Genomic DNA, 26,869 nt, shown 5'->3' on the forward strand with positions numbered 1-26,869 from the left:
ATGATTCTGGCAAGCAGAAGTATAGCAGGTTCTAAAACTGAAGGAATGGTTATTTACAGGCCCTGTAAATTGACTTGGGCTGGATCTAGACACATCAAAGAAGTGTTTCAGTTTAAAGCGGATTTAAACAGGGAAATTTAAACAGGGAAAACAGGTAGAGAAAAACGGGACTCCACATCGCCATCTGGTGGTGCATACACAAGGCATATACAGTGGTACCTCGGGTTACATACGCTTCAGGTTACAAACTCTGTTATCCCAGAAATAGTGCTTCAGGTTATCAACTTTGCTTCAGGATGAGAACAGAAATCGTGCTCCAGCAGTGTGGCAGCAGCAGGAGGCCCCATTAGCTAAAGTGGTGCTTCAGGTTAAGAACAGTTTCAGGTTAAGAACGGACCTCTGGAACGAATTAAGTACTTAACCTGAGGTACCACTGTAAATCGCTTTTTCTTTACCAGTCTAGCTGAGTCCTTGGTCTATTAGGGTCAAGTCAAGAATTGTGCTCTGTAAATAGGTTGGAAGAGGAATGCACAGAGTTTCAACATTTCTGGAATGATAAACAGAATGTGGTTTGTTGATATTCCTTTCCCTTCACTGTGAACTTGGTTAGAAGCATGTTTCTGTGGGTTGTTTTTTGTTTAGTTTTATTTAATGCCATAAAACTAGGAAGGGAACCCTTTGTTATTTTTGTAATTGCCTCAACCATGTAAGCTGAAGTAACCACCCAGTGGGATGCCTGCAGTGACTCAGGCTTAGGAAATTACATCTTTGGTTGGGGAGATTCAGCAGACTTTAGGGTTTAAATTACAAGCCCCTCATCAAAGAAAACTAAGGAAAGAAAGGAACTCTTATTAGCACACCACTTCCGTTCTTAGGTGTTGGTCTTTCATTAAATCTCACCCTTTTCCAGATTCGCCTGACAGTGAAGGGTCTGGGATCTGCTTTGTTTGCAGAAGATCCCAGGTTCTCAGCATCTCCACATCCGAGTCCTGTCCAAACTCCTGCCAGGCTGGTGTAGACAATACAGTGGTACCTCGTGTTACATTCGCTTCAGATTACAGACTCCGCTAACCCAGAAATAGTACCTCGGGTTAAGAACTTTCAGAATGAGAACAGAAATTGTGCGGCTGCGGCACAGCGGCAGCATGAGGTCCCATTAGCTAAAGTGGTGCCTCAGGTTAAGAACAGTTTCAGGTTAAGAACGGCCCTCCGGAATGAATTAAGTATGTAGCCAGAGGTACCACTGTACTGAACTGGAAATGTGGCCAGCCAATGTAGGCCGTACTGACTGGGCTGCCTTCGTATAAGGCAGATTTTTATGTTCCTATGATATTTGCCTCCTAGAAATCCATCCATCACAGATTGAAACACAGATAGACGTACTCTGCCATTAACTTCAGATAATAATGTAAGAGGGGTAGTGGAGGAAATGTTCTCGAATATTTACAAGGTGTGTTTCTATAACCATTGTGCTAATCCAAGGGCAACTGGGCCTCTAAATCAAACGGTGACAAAGAACCTTGAAAACTAGTAGGCTCCCCATACCCCCCCCCGAAAACCCCAAACAGGATGGTTTAATAGAATTGTAGAGTTGGAGGGGATCCTGAGGATCATCTAGTCCAACCCCCTGCATTGCAGGAATATGCAGCTGGATCACCTACAGGGATTCAACCTTCAACCTTGGCATTATCAGCACCACACTCTAGCCAACTGAGCTATCCAGGTTTACAACATAATAACATGGATATACATAACATCCATTAAATGAAACAAGAAAATAAGGTAATTATTTTAATGCAATACATAATACATAACAAGCAATGCCAGCAACTGAACCTGGGATTTTTTTAAAAATTCTGCTTTTGTCATGCAACTTGTGTCCTCTACCATTATTGCTGTCAACCCAGGCTGGCAGCAGCTCTCCAGGATTTCAAACTTGGGAATTGAACCTAGGATCCTTCTGCATACAGAGCACAGGGTGAAGGAAAAGAGCCCTTTTCTGCCTCTTCTAATCTCTCCCTTTCGCCTCCTACCCATCCTGAGTCAAGGGCTCTCCTTCCTTGGAGGCTTTTAAGCAGAGGCTGGATGACTACCTGCCATGTATGACCTAGCTGAGATTTCTGCATTGTAGGGGACTGGACTACATGACCCCCAAGGGTCCCTTCTAACTCTGTTGTTGTTTAGTCGTGTCCGACTCTTCATGACCCCCTGGACCAGAGCACGCCAGGCACCCCTGTCTTCCACTGCCTCCCGCAGTTTGGTCAAACTCATGCTGGTAGCTTCGAGAACACTGCCCAACTATCTTGTCCTCTGTCGTCCCCTTCTTCTTGTGCCCTCCATCTTTCCCAACATCAGGGTCTTCTCTTCTCATGAGGTGGCCAAAGTATTGGAGCCTCAGCTTCAGGATCTGTCCTTCCAGTGAGCACTCAGGGCTGATTTCCTTAAGAATGGATAGGTTGGATCTTCTTGCAGTCCATGGGACTCTCAAGAGTCTCCTCCAGCACCATAATTCAAAAGCATCAATTCTTCGGCTGTCAGCTTTCTTTATGGTCCAGCTCTCACTTCCATACATCACTACTGGGAAAACCATGGAAAACTACTACTCACTTCCATACATCACTACATGGGAAAACCATGGCTTTAACTATATGGACCTTTGTTGGCAAGGTGATGTCTCTGCTTTTTAAGACGCTGTCTAGGTTTGCCATCGCCTTTGTTATGTACTGAAGTTCTCACCTTGGGCCAGCAGGGGGATACTGTAGATAGTTATGCAAATAAAGGATCGAAAGTGACGTTCAGTGATTGGATAGTTTTAGAAAATGGCAACAGTTACATTGTTCTGGAGCTCTATATAAGCAGGCTGACTGAGCTCCTCAGTTAGTTCTGTTCCAGCTTACAATAAAGAGCTGCTTTGGAAGAATCGCTGTGTCATCTGATATGTTCGCCCACAACTTAACAGCCTTTCTCCCAAGAAGCAGGCATCTTTTAATTTCGTGGCTGCTGTCACCATCTGCAGTGATCATGGAGCCCAAGAAAGTAAAATCTCTCACTGCCTCCATTTCTTCCCCTTCTATTTGCAAGGAGGTGATGGGACCAGTGGCCATGATCTTAGCTTTTTTGACTAAATCTACAATTCTACGATTCTATAAAGGGCATTATTATCACCAGCACCATACTGGTCCAAGCAACTAAGGAGAACATGTATGCGTACACCCCCCGCCTCGCAACGCCTCATGGTACATTCCTCTCCCTCCCTTTTCTTTATTCTTTCCACTTTCCATCTCTAGTCGCCCACCCCTTTCTCCCGACGATTGGTTACGTTCCCATTTGATTGGCAGCTAAGCTTCGCCCGGCCGGCTTCCGAGTTGCGGCGCCCGACGATTCTGCAAAGCCCGCCGCGCGAGAAGTTAGGCAGAGCCACGCAAGCTGCGCAAACTCCGCAAAGAGGCGGCAGGGGCCCCCTGTCCTGCCGAACGGGTTGAGTAACGCGGCCGGCGGGATACGGAGATGGCGTAAGGGAGCTGCCCGCTTCTGAGGCGGCCTTTCGAGAGCCTCGGGCGGCGGAAAGGCGCTCCAGAGCCCGCGGCCAGCCGGCGGTTCTCCTCAGGGACGGGAAGAGCCGCGTTTCCTGAGGGGAGCAGCCCGCGGCCTGGGCTCCGGGGAGGGGCGGGAAGGTGCCGGGCCCCTGCTGCCCCCTCAGCTGTGAGGTAAACCAGCCCGCGCTTTTCTCTCCGCCGGAAGCCAGCGAGGGGTTTCCCTCAGGGAAAGGGAGGGAGGGACTCGGGGGGCTTCTTTCCCCCCCTTGGGTCGTGTTGGGGGGGGGGGAACTGTCCCCTAAGCGCGCCGGAAGGGAGGGAGGGAGGAAAGCTCGTTTTGCAGGGTAGGCCGCCTGCAAGTCCCTCCTTCGCCTCCCCCCGTCCCGCTCGCCGCCTCCCTCGCCGGTGGCTCCCGCCGGAGTTGCCCCGGGGTCGGGGGCTGAGCTGCAGTCCAGCGACGCCGGGAGGGACGATGGGTCTGACGCCCCGACCCCGGCTTCTCCTCCTCCTGTCCCCGTTCCTTGCTTTCGTTTCCTCCTAATAAAGGCCAAAGAGGAAAAGGGGTGGGGGGGAGAGAGTAGGTATCTATATCTTTTATATATCAACAGGGGCGGACTTTGGTAATGGGGCGCCCTGAGCCAGAACAAAGTTTGGCGGGCACCCCCCAAAATATATATATATTATTTTCACAATAATTGAGTAGGTACCCGTATAAATAGAGATGTGGTGGTGTTATTTTGCATCCCTTTGGTTGTACACCCTATGTGTGGGGGGGGGCGTTTACACAGCCCTAAATCCGACTGTGGTTACACGCATGTGTGTGTGTGTGTGTACACACACATGTGCCCAACACTTTATCTCTCTCAGTACCCCCTCCTCTCTCTGGGTGGTGCAATTTCCCCCACAACTAACTCAGTAGGTCTTCTCTGCACCCCCACCCCATACCTTATTGTACAGTACAGTGGTACCCCGCAAGACGAACGCCTCGCGAGACGAAAAACTCGCAAAACGAAAGGTTTTTTCGTTTTCGAGTTGCCTCGCAAGACGAATTTCCCTATGGGCTTGCTTCGCAAAACGAAGCTTGCCCCGGGGACAGCGGGTCTTCTCTTTTGAAGCAAGGGGCGGCGGGGAGATCGCTTCTCCCCACCGCCCCTTGCTTCAAAAGAGGTCCGGGGGCAGCTCTTCCCGCTGCCCCCGGACCTCTTTTGAAGCAAGCGGCTGCGGGGAGATCGCGTCTCTCCGCAGCCGCTTGCTTCAAAAGAGATCCCGGACCTCTTTTGAAGCAAGCGGCTGCGGGGAGATCGCGTCTCTCCGCAGCCGCTTGCTTCAAAAGATCCCGGACCTCTTTTGAAGCAAGCGGCTGCGGGGAGATCGCGTCTCTTCGCAGCCGCTTGCTTCAAAAGAGATCCCGAACCTCTTTTGAAGCAAGCGGCTGCGGGGAGATCGCGTCTCTCCGCAGCCGCTTGCTTCAAAAGAGATCCCGGACCTCTTTTGAAGCAAGCGGCTGCGGGGAGATCGCGTCTCTCCGCAGCCGCTTGCTTCAAAAGAGATCCCGGACACCTGCCCCAGCCGCTGGGCTTCGTAGCGCTGCTGCGAAGCCGGGCGGGGGGGCGGGAACACCTGCCCCAGCCACCCCGCTTCGGAACGCTGCTCCGAAGCGGGGTGGGGGGGCGGGAACACCTGCCCCAGCCGCCGGGCTTCGTAGCGCTGCTGCGAAGCCGGGCGGGGGGGCGGGAACACCTGCCCCAGCCACCCCGCTTCGGAACGCTGCTCCGAAGCGGGGTGGGGGGGCGGGAACACCTGCCCCAGCCGCCGGGCTTCGTAGCGCTGCTGCAAAGCCGGGCGGGGGGGCGGGAACACCTGCCCCAGCCACCCCGCTTCGGAACGCTGCTCCGAAGCGGGGTGGGGGGGCGGGAACACCTGCCCCAGCCGCCGGGCTTCGTAGCGCTGCTGCGAAGCCGGGCGGGGGGGCGGGAACACCTGCCCCAGCCACCCCGCTTCGGAACGCTGCTCCGAAGCGGGGTGGGGGGGCGGGAACACCTGCCCCAGCCGCCGGGCTTCGTAGCGCTGCTGCGAAGCCGGGCGGGGGGGCGGGAACACCTGCCCCAGCCACCCCGCTTCGGAACGCTGCTCCGAAGCGGGGTGGGGGGGCGGGAACACCTGCCCCAGCCGCCGGGCTTCGTAGCGCTGCTGCGAAGCCGGGCGGGGGGCGGGAACACCTTCTGAAGGCGGGCGGGGGGCGAAAGTCTTTGTCCCCCCTGCCTGCCTTCCCAGGGGCTTTTAAATCGCCCCGGACAGCGGAGAAGTCCTCCGCTGTCCCAGGTTTTTTAAAATGCTGGGGGTGGGAAGAAAAGCCCTTGTCCCCGCCCCCCAGCCTTCAGAAGAGGTCCGGGGACAGACTGTCCCCGGACCTGGTCTGAAGGCGGTTTCCCTAGGAACGCATTAATTGATTTTCAATGCATTCCTATGGGAAACCGTGCATCGCAAGACGAAAAAACCGCAAGACGAAGAGACTTGCGGAACGAATTAATTTCGTCTTGCGAGGCACCACTGTATAATGAAATTAATAAATATAACAGAGACGTATAATAAACCTAGAGGCAGGGGGAGGAAGGAGAAGGAAAAATAAGAACCTAGCAAACTAGTAGAAGGATGTGATCATGAGGTGGGGTTTGCTATACAAAGTCTAATGCTCATGTTTAAATATTTATTTATAGGTTGTGAACAATTATAAACATGAAGGTGGCCATTGTGGAGAAAAACAATTTTCAGGCCGGACTTACGAGAGCTGCCATATAAACTTCATTCACACTCTTCACCTTGAGCTTTCACTTCAAGACATCAGCATGTGGAACAAGTCGGTTTGTGTGGCCTTGTTGGCTCTGGCTACAGGATACGTCTTCCTACTGGACTCTGATCTTCCAGATTCAGTGCTGAAGTATCTCTCAAGCTCCTTCCTATATCAGCTGCAGGGGGATCTTACGTCCCCAGAGAGCAGCATGGCAGCTGCCTGGGAAGTGCTTATCACCCAGCCGGGCAAACAGTGGAACAGAGTTGCTGTTGGGTGAGTGATGTCTTAAATTATTGCGTATAGATCTCCCTGAGTGTTCTTTGGAACACTAGCTAATAAAACGTTCCTGCTGTAGAGCAGTGGTCCTTATATTTTCTGCTGTGGAGGAACCTGTTGCCATGTATTTTTGACTACTGAGGATCCCCTGCATGCTTGCCAGGCAAATATTCTAGGGCACATATTAGGGTGCACACTTCAATGTAGGACACTAGCCAGTCCTACTGAGCCTTGATGTTACTTTGTATAAACTAAGTGTAAACTAAGAGCATGCATTAGAACACACTTATTTGTGGTTGTGCATTGCAAGGGAAGTTCAGATAGTGGTGGGAAAGCTTGTGCAAGTTAAATGCAAGCAAGGAAGTTATTTTTGCACTGGGTTTTCCCAGTATGAAAAGAGCCTTTAAGCTCTTTGACTTGCTTGGAGGCAAGGCTTTCTTGGTGCACCAATTCTGGGATGCTTTCGCAAGTCCATCCAAGTTCCCCTGAGATCTCATGTGAGTACCCCTAAACTTTCTTAGCCAGTACACTGTGGGGGCCTTGCCCGGCAAACAAGACAGAAAGCTTAAACACTCAGAGATCCATTTCTCAAATACAGAATTTATGAAAAATCTAACTTTCAGCTGCAATTTCATACTCTCATGAACTCAGTAGGACTTACTTCTGAATAGACATGCATATATTTCCATTGTAAGTAAATAGTAGCAATATGATTCCTCAGTGTTGTTTGTTAAACTCTACAGAATACTTATGTCAATAAACTGCAAAAAAAGCTTGAATGCATATATCCTTGTAGATATGTTCCTTAAAAATTAGCCTAGATTATAACTTTTCATCTCCTGTTATTGGTAGGGTCAATGCCTGTGTAGATGTCGTCCTTTCTGGTGTGAAGTTGCTGCAAGCCCTTGGTCTAGATTCTGGTGTTGGGCAAGACCACTCAATCTTGCATTCCACAAAAGATTTGAAGGAAGCCTTCAGCCACTTCATGGGGAAGGGAGCTGCTGCAGAACGCTTCTTCAGTGATGCAGAGTCCTTCCGCCACATTGCAGAGACTGCTTCAGCATATCCTGGGGCACAGGTACATTCTCTAGCTTGGAGCAAACTCTTTATCCCTCTGTGACACATAATACACTGCATATATCCAATACCTCTTTATAGCTTCTGTGGTAAATTGTTTAGCTTTCCCTTTGTTTGCTATTCTTTCTGCTCTCTAGAGCAGATGTGACTTAACATTTTCTGGCTTCAGGGCCACATCCATCCCTGGCAACCTTCCAGGGCTACATGCAGTTGGTGGGTGTAGCCGCCCAACACTTTGCAGTACACATGCAGGCACACAGACCCAATTTACATATGCAGCACTGTCTATTTTAATTTTGCTTGAACTGTTATCTAGGCCCCCAAACTGGAAGTTAGCAACATGCCATAGAACTGCTAAGTAGCCACTATGTGGATATTTTGGGGGGAAGTATGGCCTTCAGCTGATGGTACACATTTTTCAAAAGAATAGCTCTGTAAATCTGCAGTAGCAAAAAGACACAAACTGTCTTTTAGGCACATTGTCTCCATAAAGAGCTTGGCAATCAGCCTCATGCTTCCTTGCTTACTGCTCCCCCCTCACTGCAGGGAAAAGTGAATCATTAAGCGATAGTTGTTATTCTTATTTTGGAATATTTAAACCATCAGAATTTAGCCTTCCTTTAAAGGATAGTGTGCTCAAATAACCAGTTTCCCTATAATTGTATCATTCTTTTTTCCTGTAGTTTGGCAGGGATGGAGTGGAATGGGGAAAATAGAGTCTTGTTCGGACCCAAAGCATTTTATTTGTTATGAATTAACTTTGCTTCATCAGATATATAAAGTGCAATCTAATAAGCTTTACAAAGCTTATGCTACACAAACTACTATATATCAAGAGCCCTGCAGTTTTTTCATCTTTTGTGTACACTCAGTGATGAGCCCTTCTCAAAATGTCACTTGTATGCACTATTGTATCTTAATAACACTATTAAGAATACTGCCCAGTATAGTAGAGATGAAATTCTGTCTGACAAGATTGGCCTTGCAAAATATATGTTAATTATTTAAAACTGCAGGCAGCAACATGCAAAAAAGCTTAAGAAACATGAAACTTTTCCAAAGGTTGGAAGGGTTGAAACTAGTCTTTCAAGACAACTTAAAGCCACTGCTTCTGGGAAAACCTGTTTCTAAAGTTAGAGTTTCTAGAATAACTTGTTTTTACTGCTGAGACTGGCAGTAGGCTTTTGACGAAGTCCTCCATGATATTCTTGTGAGGAAGCTGGTAAAATGTGGGTTGACCAAGATAGCTGTTAGGTGGATTTGTAGCTGGTTGACTGACTGAACCCAAAGGGTACTCATTAATGGTTCCTCATCATCCTGGAACAAAAGTGATAAGTGGGGTGCCATAGGGTTCCGTCCCTGCTTTTGTTCAATGTCTTTATAAACTACTTGGATGAAGGAATTGAGGGGATGCTCATCAAATTTGCAGATGGCACCAAACTGGGAGGGGTAGTTAATGCCACAAAACACAGAACAGTATTCAAAATGACTTTAGCAGATTGGAGACCTGGACCCAAGCTAATAAAATGAATTTCAGTAGGGACAGATGTATGGTCATGCACGTAAATAGGAAGAACCAGGTGTACAAATATAAGATGGGGGAAACCTGACTTACTAGCAGTACATGCAAAAAAGATCTAGGGGTCTTAATTGTTTGTGAGAGCGAAGCAGTCAGTGGCTAAAGTGAGTAGAGCAGCCTTGCTGCAGCTTTGGCATACTATTAGTTAGATAAGTGAATGTGTTTATTCCACTGATAACTATGGCTATATTCTTGATAGTACACATATTAAACTCTGCAAAGGACTGTGATCATGTAAAGATATGTAGAAATTGCAGATTAAATGTGTGCACAAATTTGTGTCTTAACAGTTGTATGTGGGAGGCAATGCTGCTCTCATTGGCCAGAAAATTGCAACAAATCCAGACCTAAAGGTAAGAATATCAAATGCCAACCCTCACTGATCGCCTATAACTGTATACCTCCTCTCATTGGTTTTCCTGTTTAAAATCCTGAATGTAACATCTAATCATTGTCCCCATTTTATCCAGTAAATATGCAGGCATGATGCAGAAGAATTTTTCAGTGGAAAAGTTCATTTTCCTTTTGATGACACAAACTTCTAGTGATGCACATGCTTGTAGCTATTGCTTGAGACACTCTGATGCCATGCCTGAGTTTTTGATTATGCTTTTGCAAGGCAATGAGTAGCACATGGGCAAAGTACTGGGTAATAATGTATGAAATAAGTAAAAACAGCACAAGCAAAGGCAGTTGTGCAAGTTACTTTACTAAAGTGTAACTACCATTGCTTCCTGACATCTCTAGCTGAGAGGCACACATGTGTGAAGTATGTTACTCTAATAAAAAATAAAACCAGGCCTCTGACTATGAGAAGCAGTATATGGCTGAGAAAACAGCAATTACAGCTTGGTAGCAGAATGTGTGGAGCTTCTGAGTGAACAAATGTGATTAGACATACCAGGAAATTTAAAGAACTTGGAGGAAAGTTCTAAACAATATTTCACTTAACTCTTTGGAAGAAGGGGTTATTACTTCTTTCTTACCTCTAGTATTGTGCATAGAGATGTACTTGGAATGTCAAAAGGAATCAATCCGTAGTGGAATGTCACTCTTTCCAAGTGTCCATATACATTTGTATATGTAACTTAGTGGACCAAGTTATTGGGAGCTGTCTGCTTCAGCCGTTATATGTAATAGTAGCTATTCATATTATGACATCAGTATACATGGTCTTTTAGAACAGGGGTGGCCCTCCAGATGTTAAACCCTAGCCAGTGTGGCCAATGGCCAGGGATGACCAACATCTGCCAACCTTGCAGCAGTAGTAGTGACTTGTGCTATGAGATTTTGATATGCAAAATTGTTTGTGTGTCTTCTCCCTCCTGCCTGTGTCCTACATATTCCTAGTACAAGACGCTCTGCATGGCTTCATTTATTTTTTTTAATAGGAAGAACTCATTGTCAGAGAAGAAGTCAGTGTTCAAACTTGCATGCTCATTAGTCCCATGGATAGGAGAAAAGTTGCGTTCTTAGTGCTTCCATTTCCAGACAACACAGAACTCTTATTGTTGGTGATAAAGATGTAGTACTAAATGTCTTTTAAGCTAATTTGGATATAGGTAAAGGGTAAAGGGACCCCTGACCATTAGGTCCAGTCGTGGCCGACTCTGGGGTTGCGGCGCTCATCTCGCTTTATTGGACGAGGTAGCTGGCATACAGCTTCCGGGTCATGTGGCCAGCATGACTAAGGCGCTTCTGGTGAACCAGAGCAGCGCACGGAAACGCCGTTTACCTTCCCGCCAGAGCGGTACCTATTTATCTACTTGCACTTTGACGTGCTTTCGAACTGCTAGGTTGGCAGGAACAGGGACCGAGCAACGGGAGCTCACCCCGTCACGGGGATTTGAACCGCGACCTTCTGATCGGCAAGTCCTAGGCTCTGTGGTTTAACACAGAGAAGCAAAAGACACGTCCATTTTCATAGGAAAGTTGACTTAACATCTCAACTGTGGACGTGATCCATATCAAGTTTTTAATTTGTCTTCTAGTGTGGAAATGTCATATTAGGGTTCTTATTGGTGTATTGGTTGTTAAGTGAGTTGACTTTTCCCCACCCCCCACACTTGATGCTCAACTGTTTCTTCAGAATGGGCTTTGGAATCTGAGAGCTTGTTACACATGGTTATTTTATTTTGAAACATTCTGACAATAGAACTGTATGACCTGTCTACACACATAGTTCATCTATTTGGAACAGGACAGAAAAGTGAATGCATTGGAATCCAGTTTATAGTGTCTCTATTAGAGTGAGAACCATCTCACTGAAGATTGCACTAAACAGAGACGATAACAGTTAACTGGTATCAATTGGTTGATTTGTAGGTTCTGCTGTGTGGCCCAATTGGTCCTAAGCTGCATGAGCTGCTTGATGAAAATGTAATCGTCCCTCCAGAATCAATGCAAGAATTTGATGAATTTCACCTCATTTTGGAGTATCAAGCAGGTATGCTTTATTGAAAGATGCAAAAGGCCCAAAGCTGTACAGTGGTACCTTGGTCTACGAACTTAATCCATTCCAGAATTGTGTTCTTAAACCAAAGCGTACTTAAACGAAGGTGTGCTTTCCCATAGAAAGTAATGGAAAATTGATGAATCCGTTCCAGGCGATGAAAAGCAACCCCTAAAATAGCAATTTTACATGAATTTTACTATTTAACAAGGCCATTGATCATAAAATGAAAGCAACAATCAATGTACTGTACTATAAAAAAATAAGACAGTATTGCAGATGATAAAAATGAAAATTTAAAAAAAAATCTTACCTGCACTGATTATAGTCATTGTTTGGATGGGGGGCTTTTATCCATTTCCACAATCAATCAGCAGCTGAACTGGGATCCACACAGATTCCCCGCTGCTGCAGGAAATTCTCCCTAGAGCACGTGCCTCCCACAGCGGCATGGGGGGGGGGTTCCCTCTGCCTGGCCAGGCTGCGGGAGGAAGACGCTCTGTCGCGTGGTTTCCTCCCCAGACGAGAGCCAGCTGCTTTGTGGGTGTGCAACCCCCCCCCCCCCAATGCTGCTGCAGGAGGAAAGCGTTTCCCGAGGCTGGACAAAGGCAGCATGCGAGCTCCATCCAGCCCGCCCGCCTCCCTTCCCCGGCCGTGTTTACTTGGAAGAAAGTGCCATTAAGTTGGATGGCGCTTACTCCCAGGTGCGCAAAACGGCGGCCAGCTGGACTTGCCTCCTCCAACTTACTGGGGCAGGCAGCCAAGGCAACTGTGCACATGCCTCCACATAGTTTCTGGGGAGCAGCCACCGCCGTTCTGTGAGCAGAGCGCCTTCCTCCCACAGCCCGACCGGACAGAGGGAACATTTTCTTGCTGCTGAGCCACTTGGGAGACGGAGGTGCATGGAAAGGGCCGCGTGGTTTTCACAGAGGAGAGCCAGCTGGTTTGCGGGCACGCAGCTTCCCTCCCTCACTGTGGGAAACGCTGTGACGATCCCCTTCTCTGCCGGACAACGGAAGTGTGGCACTCAAAATGGAAGTGCACCTCTGAACGGAGTCCATTCGTATACAACCCCCCTCCCCACAACCCGGAACATTCATTTCCGGGTTTGAAGTGGTCGTAATCCAAAAAGTTCGTTGGCTAAGCTGTTCGTAACCCAAGGTACCACTGTATTTGTATATATGTCAGCATTAATGTGTTGTGTTGTTGGTGTAACACAGTGCTTAAGAAGTGAGCTAGCTATCAGCTGGTAAGTCTGCTTGTTTTCAGCTGTGAACCCACTGGGTAACCAGGATCTCTCGGCCTCATCTTCCCAGTTGTAATTTGAGTTTTATAATAGTGGCCTACCTTTTATATTGTGACCATAAAGATTAAAGGTGTTTATGTATGTACATTGAGCACTGAAAGAAACTGCTATATTATATGATCAGCATTAGTTTGAAAATTGGTGCTAAATTAAAGAAGGCAATTGCTTAATGGTCTTCATGCAGTGTATGTTTATAGCTTTACATTTTTCTATGTTGAAGAATTGCTTGGAAAGCTGTTATCAAGTGTTGTGTATTTGCTGTGAGCTGCTTTCCATATCAAAATCGTAATTTGCTTCGTAACATCATCTAGGAAATGTAAATTCTCCTTCTCTTTTTAAATGTGCTTAGAAAAATGTGACAACCAAACCTGCTATGGAAACTAGAAATATAATTTGTATACTCCCAGTTGTGGCGTTCTTAGGAAGTGAGAGTATCTAATATAGAAGCCCTGATTACATTTTTGAAGACACTGCAAGTGCAGCATAGAGGTACTTTGGTTCCATTGATGAAGAATCCCTTGTTCTTCACAAAATACTGCTTCTTGTTAGTTGTAGCCCAATATAGAATGTGGTTCAGTTATTCAGAGGCTTGGTTTGATTCATCTGAAATTGATCCAGGGTCTCTGCTATCAGTTTTAAGCTTTTAGCAGCTTAAATTAAAATTGGACATGGAGATTGCATTGTGAAGTAGGTGCATGGGCGAAGGGAGTTCTTGATAGAGTGAGTCACACTTTGAACTCTGGTACAGAAAGTCCATGACTACTGAGTAATTTGGTTCAACTGCCATGCTACGGGGGGCGGGGGGGGGGGAGCAAGAGGGGCCGGGGGGGAGCAAGAGGTTTGGCTTTGTTTTGAGCAGTGAGGGTATCCATGTGACAAATAAGCAGTTCCCTACTGTATGAGAGTGATGATCCTCGCACATGCTGGTGTCAGGCAGGAGGTTACACCCTGCCCCACATAATCCCAGAGTCCAATGCCATGTCAAAAAAAAACCGCGCTGCAAGAATGAGAGCTTGTTTCTAATACATTGGATTAATTAGATCAATAGTATTTTTCAGTTTCCTGAGAAATTACAAACACCATATCTTTTCTGCAAACAGTAGACTGAGTAAATGGAAAAGGCCCTGTGACATTTAACTAACTCATGGTGTCCCAGGAACACTCCACCCATATTTACTTGTTATAAAATGTCACTCAGATCCAAGATCAAACTCTGTGCAATAAGCCCTTTCAAATTCAGGATGAAGCAGTATGATGTGTTTTTCCTAAATGTGGGTACACAAAATATCTCCATTTTGGTCCAGCCTTCTTCCCAGGAGGTTTTGCCTTCTTCTCAGGAAGTTGGGTTGCACCACTTTGGATCAGTCTCATTAGTAGTTTCTTTTCCATTTGTGTTGTCTCAAATTATGATCCTGAGGCTATGGATTTTCTGCTCATTTAGTATTTGTAAGCCTTCCTTAGAGACTTTTTTGGCTGAAGGGCTGCATAAAAATGCCATCAACACCACATATTCACATAAATGTGGGTACTGGCACACTAGCGAACAACGTATATCTAAAAATGGCAAAATACAATTGTGAATATGACACATGCTTCTGAATGGCTGTTGACTTGCTGTTTACGCAGAAGAAGCATTTTGGAAAGGATCCATGCTTATTAAAGGGGAACATATGGGACCATTTAAACTTGAATTGTATCTGAGTTGAAATGTGAATTTCTAGAGATCTGAAAAAGTCTACTGAAGGAAGGAAAAACTGGCAGTGACACCAATGCACCACACCCATTGTAATACAGCACCAAGCAATCTGATGCAACCAGGATCTTTATTTCCTATAGTGAGTGTTGTGAATAGATCTGCTTTTATAAATTGGTGGTTCTATTACAGGTTACTCAGTATGAAAGCAGAAAACAATAACTTCATTTTCTTTCAGTATGTGGAAATTGGCGAGGTGGTTTCTGATTTCATTTAGTTTCATTTAGTAGAGTTTGAGGAGAAGCCCAACATGAAAGTCGTGATGACTTTTGGCAGTGAACGTTGTGCTCCGGAAAAAGAATTCAGAGCATTAAGCAGTTACATTTTTTTTTTTTACTTGAAATACAATGTGAAAATGACCCATTTCTGCAACAGGTTTTTGCAAAACTTCTTGCAAGAAGACAATCTAGATTAGATTGATATTTTATTATATTCTGTCTGAAAACTGTATCTTCCGCTTTAAATGACAAAAATGCTGATTATCAGATATGGTAGCATGTAGGTGATGAGTCATTTTGCTGTTTCTAAACTTTGTAAGTGGGTGGAGGAGTAACCTAAAATTTATGTGTTACTGCTGCAAGTGTTTCTGTTGCAAGTGTTCTGGGTGGAGCCTTGGCTTCTTAGAAGTGACTCTTTTTTTAAGTGATACTTCCCTTCTGAGTACTTTATTATCTTGGGAACAGTTCATTGAGTGTGCTAATTCTTCCTAGACGCTGTCAGGGTTAGAGAGTGAGGAAATCCTGTTCTTTGAGGTGTTTAGGTTAACTTACTGGGGAAGATGCATTTGTTTGGCAGAGTTCAATGATTTCAGATTTTTGTAAACTTGAGGGGTTTTTTAAAGTTGCTTAGATGCCACCATGGTACTGATTATAACCCTAGTTTATTTTTTACTTTCTTATTTACATCTCAAGTAAATTTCTTAGCAGTCAAGCATAATCTAAATTAGAATTAGAGCTGCCAGTTTTGGAGTCTGGTACTCCTGCTGGATTTATGCAGCTTCCTAGGTTGCTGGGTGAAGAAGCAGCATAAGCTGCAGCAAGCTGCTCTTTTCCATTTAAACTAGAGCCCCATAAATGCTCTTCTTCCTCTATTTTCCACAGCATTGCTATACTCTTAGTCTTTAGTGTGATTGCATGTTTCAAAGTGAAAAATCTAAATGATCTTTCTTTAAGTGGAGTTGGAATGAAACCTATAACCCAGAATTCACTTGATCTTCTTATAAATTCCTGGCTTGGTTGGTGGTAATCGAGAACATTTCTTAGTTTCTTCCTATGGCATTGTGGATGAGTGATAACTGGCTTCTTCTCAGAGCAAATTGAATATATGCTTTGTGAGAATGAAATGCTGGGCATGATTGTGTCTCCAGTGCACATTTTATTTCAAGTCATCATTTCTGTCATGCTTTTAGCATTATTGTGCTCCCAATTTTGCTTGGTACACAGAGAATAGGAGCATGACTGGTTCCAACGTATTAAAAATAAACTGACTCTGTGTTGAATTCCTACCTGATAAAAATGTTAAGAGGAGCCTGCTGGACCAGGCCGGTGGCCCATTCACTCCAGCATCCTGTTCTCAACAATGGCCAGACAGATGCCTTTGGGAACTGTTATAAGAATTTTAAGGTCTTAGATTTATAATTAATGTACCAAGCAAACTCGTACATAAATATATAAACCATATGTCTGGAGCAGCACAGGAAAACAGTCCTGAAACCATTTTGACTCCCAAACTGACCAAATGTTTCTCTGCAAGGAGGGAGGAGGTGAAAGAAACCTTCCCATTGTCTCAGGAATTAAGTAATTACCATCTGAAAGGAATGGCCAGACTACCAGGAAAGGCAATCAGATAAGGCGTTATCAGACAACCTGGCAGACAGGAAAAACAACAAAATTCAAATTTCTGTTGTAGACCACCTTTTCTATAATGCAGGTATGATGTATCTGGGGGGTGGTCTTGGGCTACACCCCTTCTCTGATGTATGTATGATGATTGTGGGGGTGGTCTTGGACTCCAGGGCAGGCAATTTAAAATGTCTATATAAGGGCAGGCACACCTTTGTTCTGGGTCCTTCTCCGCTCTCCTGTGTGTGAAGGGAGCATCCTGTTGCAACAGCGTTAATAAAAATCAGGCTTACTAGCTGCTTTTCTTCTCAATATTCTCTGATTGGCCTCTATTATTTTCTCCTACCGATGGAGAACCTACAAAGGACTCTATAAGGGCTCTTGTGTACCCTGTAATGGAACAAGACCAGATTTTGTTTACAACAAAACCCACAAGCAGAACCCGAACACAAGAGCACTTTCCCCTGTATATGGTGCCCAATCCTGTTAGTAGTGCACATTTATGCAAGTTGAGCATTAGCAGAGCTCTCATAGGTTTGGCACTTGGAATTTACAGGGGGAGCAGAGAGAGTTACAGAGATGAGCAGAAGGTGTGGGCGTCTTAGCGACTGATTTTATAAAGCTATGGGTGGGGTATGATTTTGCTGTAATTTGTGGAATTCAGTAAGGGGCATCACCTCTTTCCCCAAAATTCTAGCACTGCACTGGTCTGAAGTGCCTGTAGATTGTGGCTTTGCTACAGTATAGACAACTGTCTTAGTAGGCAGCCCCTGAAATTATGGCAACAACCAGATGATCACATTTCTTCCCTCTTGGCTAAAAACATTCATTGCAAGAGAATCAAAAGAGATATGTGTCCAGGGTTGCAGCTGCTACACAAACACATTTGCAAATCTGGGCTTTGGAAGAATCAAAGCTGCCAGTGTTTGGATTACTGTATCTGAGACGGAGAAAGGAGAGAGATTTCACTTCTTTAAAAAGGTCTCTTGAAAGAAAAAAATGTAGCCAATATTGCCATGTAATTATTAGGATAAACCCAGCTCCCAAACACAGGATATTGTTCATTGATCCACATTAATTTATCTCACATTTTGTTGTTCAGCATAGAATTTTCCCTCATGCCCACTGAAGGCTGCCGCTGACTGTAGGATTCAAATCCTCTCAAGATTCTGAGGAATTCACGAGCTGTGGCTAAAGGGATAGCACTCTGCTTTCATGTTAAATTACTAATGCATGGCAGTTCAGCAGGGCATGGCTTGCTTGCATATTCTTAAGCAGCACCTCTTCGAAATGCCTTAGGCTTCAAACAATGTGGCTTCATTCAGCAAGGGTAGAGGTACTTAAGAATAAAATTGTTGAACTATTGAGACTTAGTGGGAGTCTCATGAAGGGGATACAGTAACTCCCCTATGAAGAAAGGTAGCAGTGTTTGGGACTTCTTAGTTTAGAGAAAAGGCAAGTGAGAGGTGACATGATAGAAGTTTATATTTGATGCATGGCATAGAGAAAGTGGATAGAGAAAGCCCCCCCCCCCGCATCTCATAACATTAGAACTTGTGTACATCCAAAGAAGCTGGATGTTGGATAATTCAGGACATAAAAGAAAGCTCTTCTCCATGCACTGCATAGTTAAACACTAGAACTCACTCTCACACAAGGCAGTAATGTTCTAACCTAGATGGTTTTAAAAGAGGATTAGACAAATTCCTGGAAAACTAGGCTATTGACAGCTACTAGCCATGATGGCTATGCTCTGCCTCCATAGTTGGGGGCAGCAATGCTTCTGAATACAAGTTGCTGGAAACCACAAGAGGGGAGAATGCTGTTGTACTCAAATCCTGCTTGTGGGTTTCTCAAAGGCATGTGGTTGGCCACTGTGAGAACAGAATGCTGGACTAAATAGTCCATTGGCCAGATCCATTAGGCTCTTTTTTATGGTTAAACCACAGAGCCTAGGACTTGCCAATCAGAAGGTCAGCGGTTTGAATCCCCACAACGGGGTGAGCTCCCGTTGCTCGGTCCCTGCTCCTGCCAACCTAGCAGTTCGAAAGCATGTCAAAGTGCAAGTAGATAAATAGGTACCGCTCCGGTGGGAAGGTAAACGGCATTTCCGTGCACTGCTCTGGTTCGCCAGAAGCAGCTTAGTCTTGCTGGCCACATGACCCGGAAGCCGTACGCCGGCTCCCTCGGTCACTAAAGCGAGATGAGCGCCGCAACCCCAGAGTCGGTCATGACTGGACCTAATGGTCAGGGGTCCCTTTGCCTTTACCTTACTTCAGTTTGTAATAGTGCATTGAGTAATGTGGTGTGGATATTTGTATCCTGCAGGAGGACGCAGGATAACACTGTGAAGCAGATGGGGGGAAATAAAACCCACCCTACTTGCTACTCTGACGGAAGTTCACTGTTAAAGAAAAGAAGCCATTAAAACTAATGCAGAGGCCGATCTATATGGATCCCATATAATTGTTTGTCTTTTGGGGGTATTCCTTAGGTGAAGAGTGGGGGCAGCTGAAGGCCCCGAATGCCAACCGCTTTATCTTCTCTCATGACCTATCTAATGGGGCCATGAACATGCTGGAGGTATTTGTGTCCAGTCTGGAGGAGTTCCAGCCTGACTTGGTGGTCCTCTCAGGTCTGCATATGATGGAAGGACAGACAAAGGAGATGCGTCAGAAGAGACTCCTAGAGGTAAGAGCACCTTGTTCCCTCAGACTCTAAGGCATTCCAAGGTGCACTCTGTTGGTCCTTCTGTCACTGTGCAGGGCATTAGGTATTGTCATTGCCCTACAAAGTACTTGTTTTTAATTTTGTAGCACTCTAGGATATGTGTGCGCCTCTGTCCACTACTAGCTCATTTACTGGGCAATCCTATAGATGTCCACTGAGAAGTAAGCCCTCAGGGTTCAATTAGACTGTTGAATTCCATTAGACTACTTGTATGGGATTGCAGCTTTATAAATATGACAACATCTGCAGCATATATAATACTGTACTTTTCCACTCTCCACCCCCTTTTTTCCTACTATTAAGTTTTTTCCTTTGTTTTCTGCAGGCTGTAGCTTCCATCTCTGACATTCCCATGGGTGTACCTGTACACCTGGAACTGGCCAGTATGACTGACCCAGAACTTATGAGCGCAATCATTCATCAGGTAACCTAAATGGCAGGGTATGACCTGTACCTCAAACGTCTAGCCAACAAACTCCTTGTTCCCTCCCCAAAAAGTCTTGCCTCACTAATCTGTTAGTCATTTGAGTCAACAAGCAAACAGAGAGAGGTGATCAATTGGAAACTGTGTATTTAGACTTTCAATAAGCTTTTGACAAACCTCCTTACTACTAAGCTTAGCAGTCAAAATACATAGTCCTTTGTGGATCAGCAGCTGGTTAAGAAACAAGAAATAGAGAGTAAGAATAAATGGACCCAATGGAAGGGTATAGCAAGTGGAGTATCCCAAGAATCCATATAGGGACCTATGTTTTTTAACTTTTGCACAAATGCTCTAGAGCTAGGGGTGAGAAAAGAGGGAGCAAAGTTTGTTGTTGATAACAAATTGTTGGATTGTGGAGAACTTCAAAAAAAACACCTCCAAACTGAGTGAATGGGTGGTAAAATGGCAAATGCATTTCAAAATAAGCATGTATATTGCATGTCCATTGCAGCAAAATTATATGTATAAATTTCACATATGCATTCTTGAGATCTGAACTGGCCCTGACTGACCAGGAATGAGATCTTGGAGTTGTAGTGGATGGTTTGATGAAGGTGTCAGAACAGTGTGTCGCACCTGTGAAAAAGGTGAATGCCACGTTAGGGATCATTAGCAAAGCAGCTGAAGATAAAACTGCCTGTATTATAACGCTGTTCTAGAAATCTATGGTGTGGCCACATTTGGAATTCTATGTAAAGTTCTGTGTGCCTCACCTCAAAAACAACATTGTAGAGCTGGAAAAGCTTCAGAGAAAGGCAACCAAAATGATCAAGTTGATGGAGCAACTCCACTATGAGGGAAGGTTACACTTGTAGCTTTTTATTAAGAGACAAGGCAATAAGAGGGGACGTGATAGAGGTATATAAAATTATGCATGGTGTGGAATATGGATATAAAAAAGGTTTTTCTCATGATAAATTAACTTGGCCCAGTCAATGAAGTTGAATGTTGGAAGATCAAGGACAAAGTACATCTTCACACAGCTCATAATTAATTTATGCAATTTGCTGTATAAGAGGTAGCGATGACCACCTACATGGATGACTTTAAAAGAGAATTAGACAAATTCATAGAAGATAAGGTTACGCTCTACCTCTGCTGCCAGAGGCTGTATGCCCCTGTATACCAGCTGTATACCAGCTGTTGGGAATTGCAGATGGGGAGAGTACAGTAGCACACCAGTTCTACTTTTGGGTTTCCCATGGGCATCTGGTTGGTCACTGTGGGAACAAGATGCTGGATAGATGTGCATTTGGTCTGATCCAGCAAGGTTCTTCCTACGTTCTTAAGTTACGCTAGCTTTGCATGCACTGGTTCCTATATGTTTGTCAAAGCCTAATCTAAAAATTGGACTACCCTGAAGCCAATCTGTCACTTGCTCTGTTTGTTAGCAGGTCTTCCCTCTTGTGAACTCAGTTGGTTTGAATGAACAGGAGCTACTGTTCCTCACTCAAGCAGCCTCTGGACCACATGCCTCACTGGCTTCCTGGAATGGTGTCCCAGATGTGGGTGTTGTCAGTGACATTGTCTTCTGGATCTTGAAGGAACATGGAAGGACTCCTGGGAAGGCATCAGATCTTACTCGTATCCACTTTCACACTTTGGCCTATCACCTCCTAGTTACTGTGGATGGATATTGGGCCAACCAGGTGGCAGCTGTTGCTGCTGGTGCAAGAGTAGCAGGGACACAAGCTTGTGCCACCCAAACCATTGATGCCAGCAGAGTTTTCCTTAAAGCGCCACTGGAGTTTGCCACTTCTAAGATGGAGGAGGCCTCTACAGTCTCCTTAAATCCCCACGAGCCTGTGTCAGAATGGCACAGGGATGGGGTAACATTCCATTACACTCCTGTTCTGGTGTGCAAAGATCCCCTGCGGACCGTTGGCCTTGGTGATGCCATTTCTGCTGAAGGACTTCTTTATTCAGAAATCTACCCTCATTAACCTGTGGAATTAAGATACACTCCACACAAAAATTGAACCATGCAGGCATGGGCTGGAAGTTAGCATTTAGTAGAAAGCCAAAGAATAAAAGTTAGGCACAGCTCAGCTGCTGCGTGTTGCTACAGGGATGTCTACAATTAAATAGTGAGGTATGACTTGTTAAATATATGGGCTGCCTTTTGCCCAGAATGACAACTTAAACCAAAACAGCTTCTGCTTTAAGTAAGCCAGTCTTATTTGCAGTAACTTAAAAAGCTGGGAACTGAAAGAAGTTTGATGTGACTGGCTATCACAGGAAGGCTGTTTTGGTCTTTTACACCATCATATTTCTGGGAACGCAAAGGTAAAAGATAATTGTGTTACCTCTTATCACATTCCGAACATGGCAAGAGCCATTGTTTTGTTTGGTAGTGGTGGAATGAAAAAGTATAGCACTTGGGCTGCACCATGCCAAAGGGAACACTGTCCCAAGTGAATAATACAAAAGCTTGTTCTGTAAGCTCTACAAATGGGAGGTAGGCAAGATGAAAGCATCATAAATTGTTCTGCGGCAAGGAAAGGATGCTGAATGGTACCTTTTCCCTCCTTTTTTGGCCTCATGAAGTGGACATCAAAATATTGGGAGTGTGGCATTTTGTCACATGCTCTTCCTCAGCTAGTATATGCCAATTTTGATCCTCTGTTTTGTTTTATTGCTGACAGATTAATCTACTTTTAAGACAGTTGCATACCAAATGCTCATGCACACAATTATTTTACCTCTCAATAGCCTCTTAAGCAGTGACTTAGAGATCATTACTATGAGTAAGAGTATACAATACAATGGCTGGTCTGCTTAACAAGTGACAATTAGTCTGGGTCAAATTCCAAAGAAATGTAATGTACAAAACCTGAAATGACTCCTAACAAATGGCATAAACATAATTTTCAGTGGAGAAGAGGCTAGGGACCTGGCACATTCTACTATTCCACAGTACTGTATTATTCTGCAAGGTTATGTGGAGCTGTGATCACATGATCATTGTAAGTGTTGCTCATAGCACAGGAAATTCCATTGAGCAGGTTGTGTGTGTAAAATCCATATTCATTTCTGTGTACTTACGCATAGCAATAGAACTATATAGAATCTGAGATATGAAATTTGACTTCAGGATGAGGACAAAATCTGGCAGTGATGTACTACGTTAGCAGTGTTGGGTTTGGATGGGAGAATCCACGTGCAACTCTGTACCCAGACATGGCTCTCACTAGGCTTTTATCTTTGCCTAACCTACCTCATGGGGTTGTTGTGATGTTAAGAACTGTACAAAGCCTCAGAGTAAGGGTGGGCTACAGTAGTAACAAATGATGAAACTGAAAATTCCCAGAATGCCAGTAGATATGATTAAAACAGGTCAGAGTATGATTAATGCTGGTAGATCTGAACAGGGCTTTTGGTAGCTAGATTTGGTAAGATTTGGAATCTTACCAAATTCCTTTACAATTAAGGAACATAACAGGATCTGCAGGACTCCATCTGATTAGCACAGATTTTCATTAGTTTTTTACAATGTGGTGAGCAGAAATTTTGCACTGTATACGTAATATCTTCCAGATTTTGTTGTCTCTTAAGGTCAAACTAGATGTTACTTCAAATGTTTTTAAACCTGTGCTAGGGGTTCTGTGTGTCTCTTCTACCAAAAGCAGTGGTGGGGCCTCTTGAGTGAGAATCAGGGAGGATGACTTCAATTCTTCCAGCGCTCTGAGTGCCAGTCTTGCTGAAAGTTTTCCTTTGCTGCAGATAGTGGTCTGGAGACTGGGTGGGGGAGGTGGGGCATTCTATAGAAAAAAACATCAGAAGGACTTTATAATAAGGGCTGATAAGGTTTGACTTCAGAATTAGAATTGACATATAGGTCTTGAACCTGATCAAGGATGTGTTCTCACACTGTTTCAAAACAGTGGCTTAGGGCATGCTGACAAGTTTTACATCAAGGTATAATGCTTGTTGCTCAAATTGCTTTTTCTGTCAGCCCAGGGGTGGAGAACTGTGAAGGGTGGTCTCTTCTTTACTACTTCAGTGCTGCATTTAAAGGCAGTAGCAACAGATGATCCATGCAGTTAGCTGCTGAAGAGTTGTTAAAACAGAGGTGGGGTAGCAACTTCAGGTGGAGAAGTAGCAGTGCAGGAACCATTCCTCTGCTTTCTGTTCTCTTCACTGCTTACACCTGGCTATTTTCCTCTTAGCCAGGTTTATATCCAAATATTGAGTCTTCATAAAAAGAGGAAGTGATTGAAAGCTGTGGGCAAAGGAAAAGTTCAGAACCTTTGCTCAGTGGTGGAGCACTCATTTTGCATGCAGAAGGTCCTGGGTTCAGGTCACCGGCATGTTCAGATAAAAGGATTTAGTAGTAGATGACGAGAAATACTTTGATGCGTCTGAGACGCTGGAGAGCTACTGCCAGCCAGCATGGACAGTACTGGACTAGAGGGACCAAATAGTCAGACCTGGTTCAAGACAGCTTCCTGTGTTCCATTTTCCTCTTCATCTGGAACTAACTCTCTTCCCCTATTTATACCAGCATGGTAGAGAACTTTGATAATACAGATGTGCTACCATCTCAGCTAGTTTTGTCCTTAGTCAATTGGCTTCTCTTGGCTCTTTGCAGCAGAGTAGGCCTCACTTGAGTGAGCCCCACCTGCAGGCATTTGTTACCCAGCTGCAGGCACTAAGATGCTAGCTGTGTCTATTTACAGTCATATGCTTGATGGCATAAACCCAAGTACAGAACGTCAGCATAACACTCTTACCAAAACATCACCTTGCAAAAGTGTTGCTTCTGTGTGCATGAATAGTATTACCAAAAAGGACTCCAAAGGGTTGCAGTAGACCACGGGCTGTGCTTTGCTTAGATGAAGGTTTAAGAACAGGGAGTTTGACTGTACTACATAATCATGTTCTTGTTTCTGTGGGAAGGGCTTCTGACTTTAGACATCTCGAAACAGGTCACTAGGAAAGCATAATGTTAGCAATCCTGAGCTGTAAGACTGAAGTATTCTCTTTGCATTTGCTGCTTTTGTGAGACAAATCATAGTGGTTAAATATGCAGCTTTATTTTCCAGGTTTTGCTGTTGAGTTTAGGGTGTACTGTACAAAGCACTATTGTAGAACTTGTTTTCATTCCATAAACGAAGTAAATGAATGGCAGCTATACAGCAGTGGTGCTTGTTGGGTTTTTCTTAGTTCCTTTGCTCTTCGCAAAACTGTATCCTAATTAGATCCACATGTCGTTATTTATTATCACACATATTCCAGTGGTGGCAGCCTCCATTTGTACATGTGTTTCTCTACTTGATATGCGAGGCCTTGGTAACCTTATCCCACCGCCACTGCCGCTCTTGTTAACACAGGTTTATTTCAGTTCAGTAATTCCTACCTGAATCAAGAGTGGCCCTGGGTAGAGGTGAGCCTACTTCTGTGCACTCTTGTATTTTACTCACCCTTTTCATTAGAAAGACAGAAGGAACATGAACCCCAAAGTCCTCTCCTACCAGCTAGAAGCCGAAGCCTCAAGTTAATTGTGTCTAAGAGTACCTGTAAAAAAGATATTTGAATGCATTGGTTTTAGTACTTCTCCTGAACACCTGGACACTGCCTACCCCTTTCCTCTGCCTGTGGTGCTTTCCTGTATATAGAATCATAGAATTGTAGAGTTGGAAGGGACTCGTGAGGGTCATCAGTTGCTATACTAATAAATTGTTTTGTTCAGCCTACGGAATGAGCCTATCCACTTGGCCACAAGCCAACCCAGCTTTAACGGCAATAACAATGTGAGTGCCCAGTGCCAGGGCTTCCTACCAATGGGTGATGTGAGACAAAGTCTTCCTTACAACTCTCCTTGCACTAGGAAAATATTCTGTGAAGCAGAATACTGAAGCAGGTTCATCCTCTCTATATCTGAAACTCTATGGATAGAAAGTAAAGCTTTGCTAAGAGTTCTAGCCCATGCTTTACACCCAGTTGTTTCTTTAATGTGACAGCTAAAGTGAACTTTTTGCTCTTCTGAATGGTATAGTTTCTTGCCCACATTGTCAAATTGGAACAGCTCTCTGTCCCACCAGAATTCTCAGGGAGTTGCTGAGCCCAGAATCTAACATGGGATCAGAGGCTTCAGAAACCAAGCATCTGTCATCTTGGTGCCTGGCACTTGCTAATACAAAGGGTGGTGAAAGTCACCTGTGCTGTACAAGCTACACTTCCTGTTTTCTTTTGTAAATAGTAGGGATAGAATAGGTATCATTTGCAAGAGCTAAAAAGCATCCTTGAAAGCAAGTTCTCAATATCATCTCTTGCCAAATTGTTCTGCCTGTACAATTCCTATGAAAAAAGTATTTCTGGACATTTGTGTTCTGTTTCAATGTATATGATTATTAAAACCTTGAGATTCTGGTGTTACCATAAAACATTCTTTTTGCATTTAGAATGTACTGTGTTCTCTCTTTTTTTGGCAATTACTTGGTTTAAAGTTCCATGGCTTTAGTGTGTGACTAATCTAGAAACATCAGAAGGTGCCTTATATGAAGATCATTGGTCCATAGAGCTCAGTATGTACGGCCTGCAATACTAGAATGCCTCTCCAGGGCTTTGTACAGGTAACTTTCCCATTGTTATTCAGTTGTCGGAGATCGAACCTGTAGCTTTTGCATTCAAGGTATGTTCTCTCCCACTGACCTATGGCCCTTTCAGCTTTATCGGGGGAAACTACTCCATAGCAAATCAGGGATTGTTAACCTTTCCACTGACACCATGTCAAATGGCTTCAGGGCAGTGGTAGAGTGCCTCTAATGCCTGAATGCTTCTTTCCAAAGTCCTATTCAGATGTGGCTCAGTGACAAAGCACTCTCTCAAACAAAACGGGAGACAATTCAAAATTGTGCACTGGCCACTACTGATCAGAAATCCACAATCAATATACAATTTGAACAAAAGCTCTTTGAGAAGGTGGCATTCACAATAGGCTGTGAGTCCTTGAATGGTGTGCTCTGGCTAAGAATGAAGAATAGTTGGTAGGATGGAACTGTTACAAGAGCAGTTTCACAGCGGGGTCCCCCTTACTGAGTT

The 26,869-nt window shown here is 44.6% G+C and overlaps 1 protein-coding gene across 2 annotated transcripts; it reads left to right on the plus strand.

The window, feature by feature from the left end:
• The first annotated feature begins 3,470 nt into the window (after nt 1-3,470).
• ADPGK (ADP dependent glucokinase) lies at nt 3,471-26,231 on the plus strand. Of its 2 annotated transcripts, none has more exons than XM_081887738.1 (8): nt 3,471-3,707; nt 6,254-6,600; nt 7,456-7,681; nt 9,550-9,612; nt 11,585-11,705; nt 19,106-19,302; nt 19,667-19,765; nt 21,217-26,231. In XM_081887738.1, exons 2-8 carry the CDS (start codon nt 6,383-6,385, stop codon nt 21,766-21,768), a joined length of 1,476 nt encoding a protein of 491 aa, XP_081743864.1. In that variant the 5' UTR covers nt 3,471-3,707; nt 6,254-6,382; the 3' UTR covers nt 21,769-26,231. The 2 variants fall into 2 exon arrangements, with proteins under 2 accessions (XP_081743864.1, XP_081743865.1); XM_081887739.1 differs by having other exon boundaries at nt 21,220-26,231.
• Nucleotides 26,232-26,869: the final 638 nt, after the last annotated feature.

Source organism: Podarcis melisellensis (assembly GCF_964234715.1).
Source record: "Podarcis melisellensis genome assembly, chromosome: 14".
NCBI classification, from domain to species: Eukaryota; Metazoa; Chordata; class Lepidosauria; order Squamata; family Lacertidae; genus Podarcis; species Podarcis melisellensis.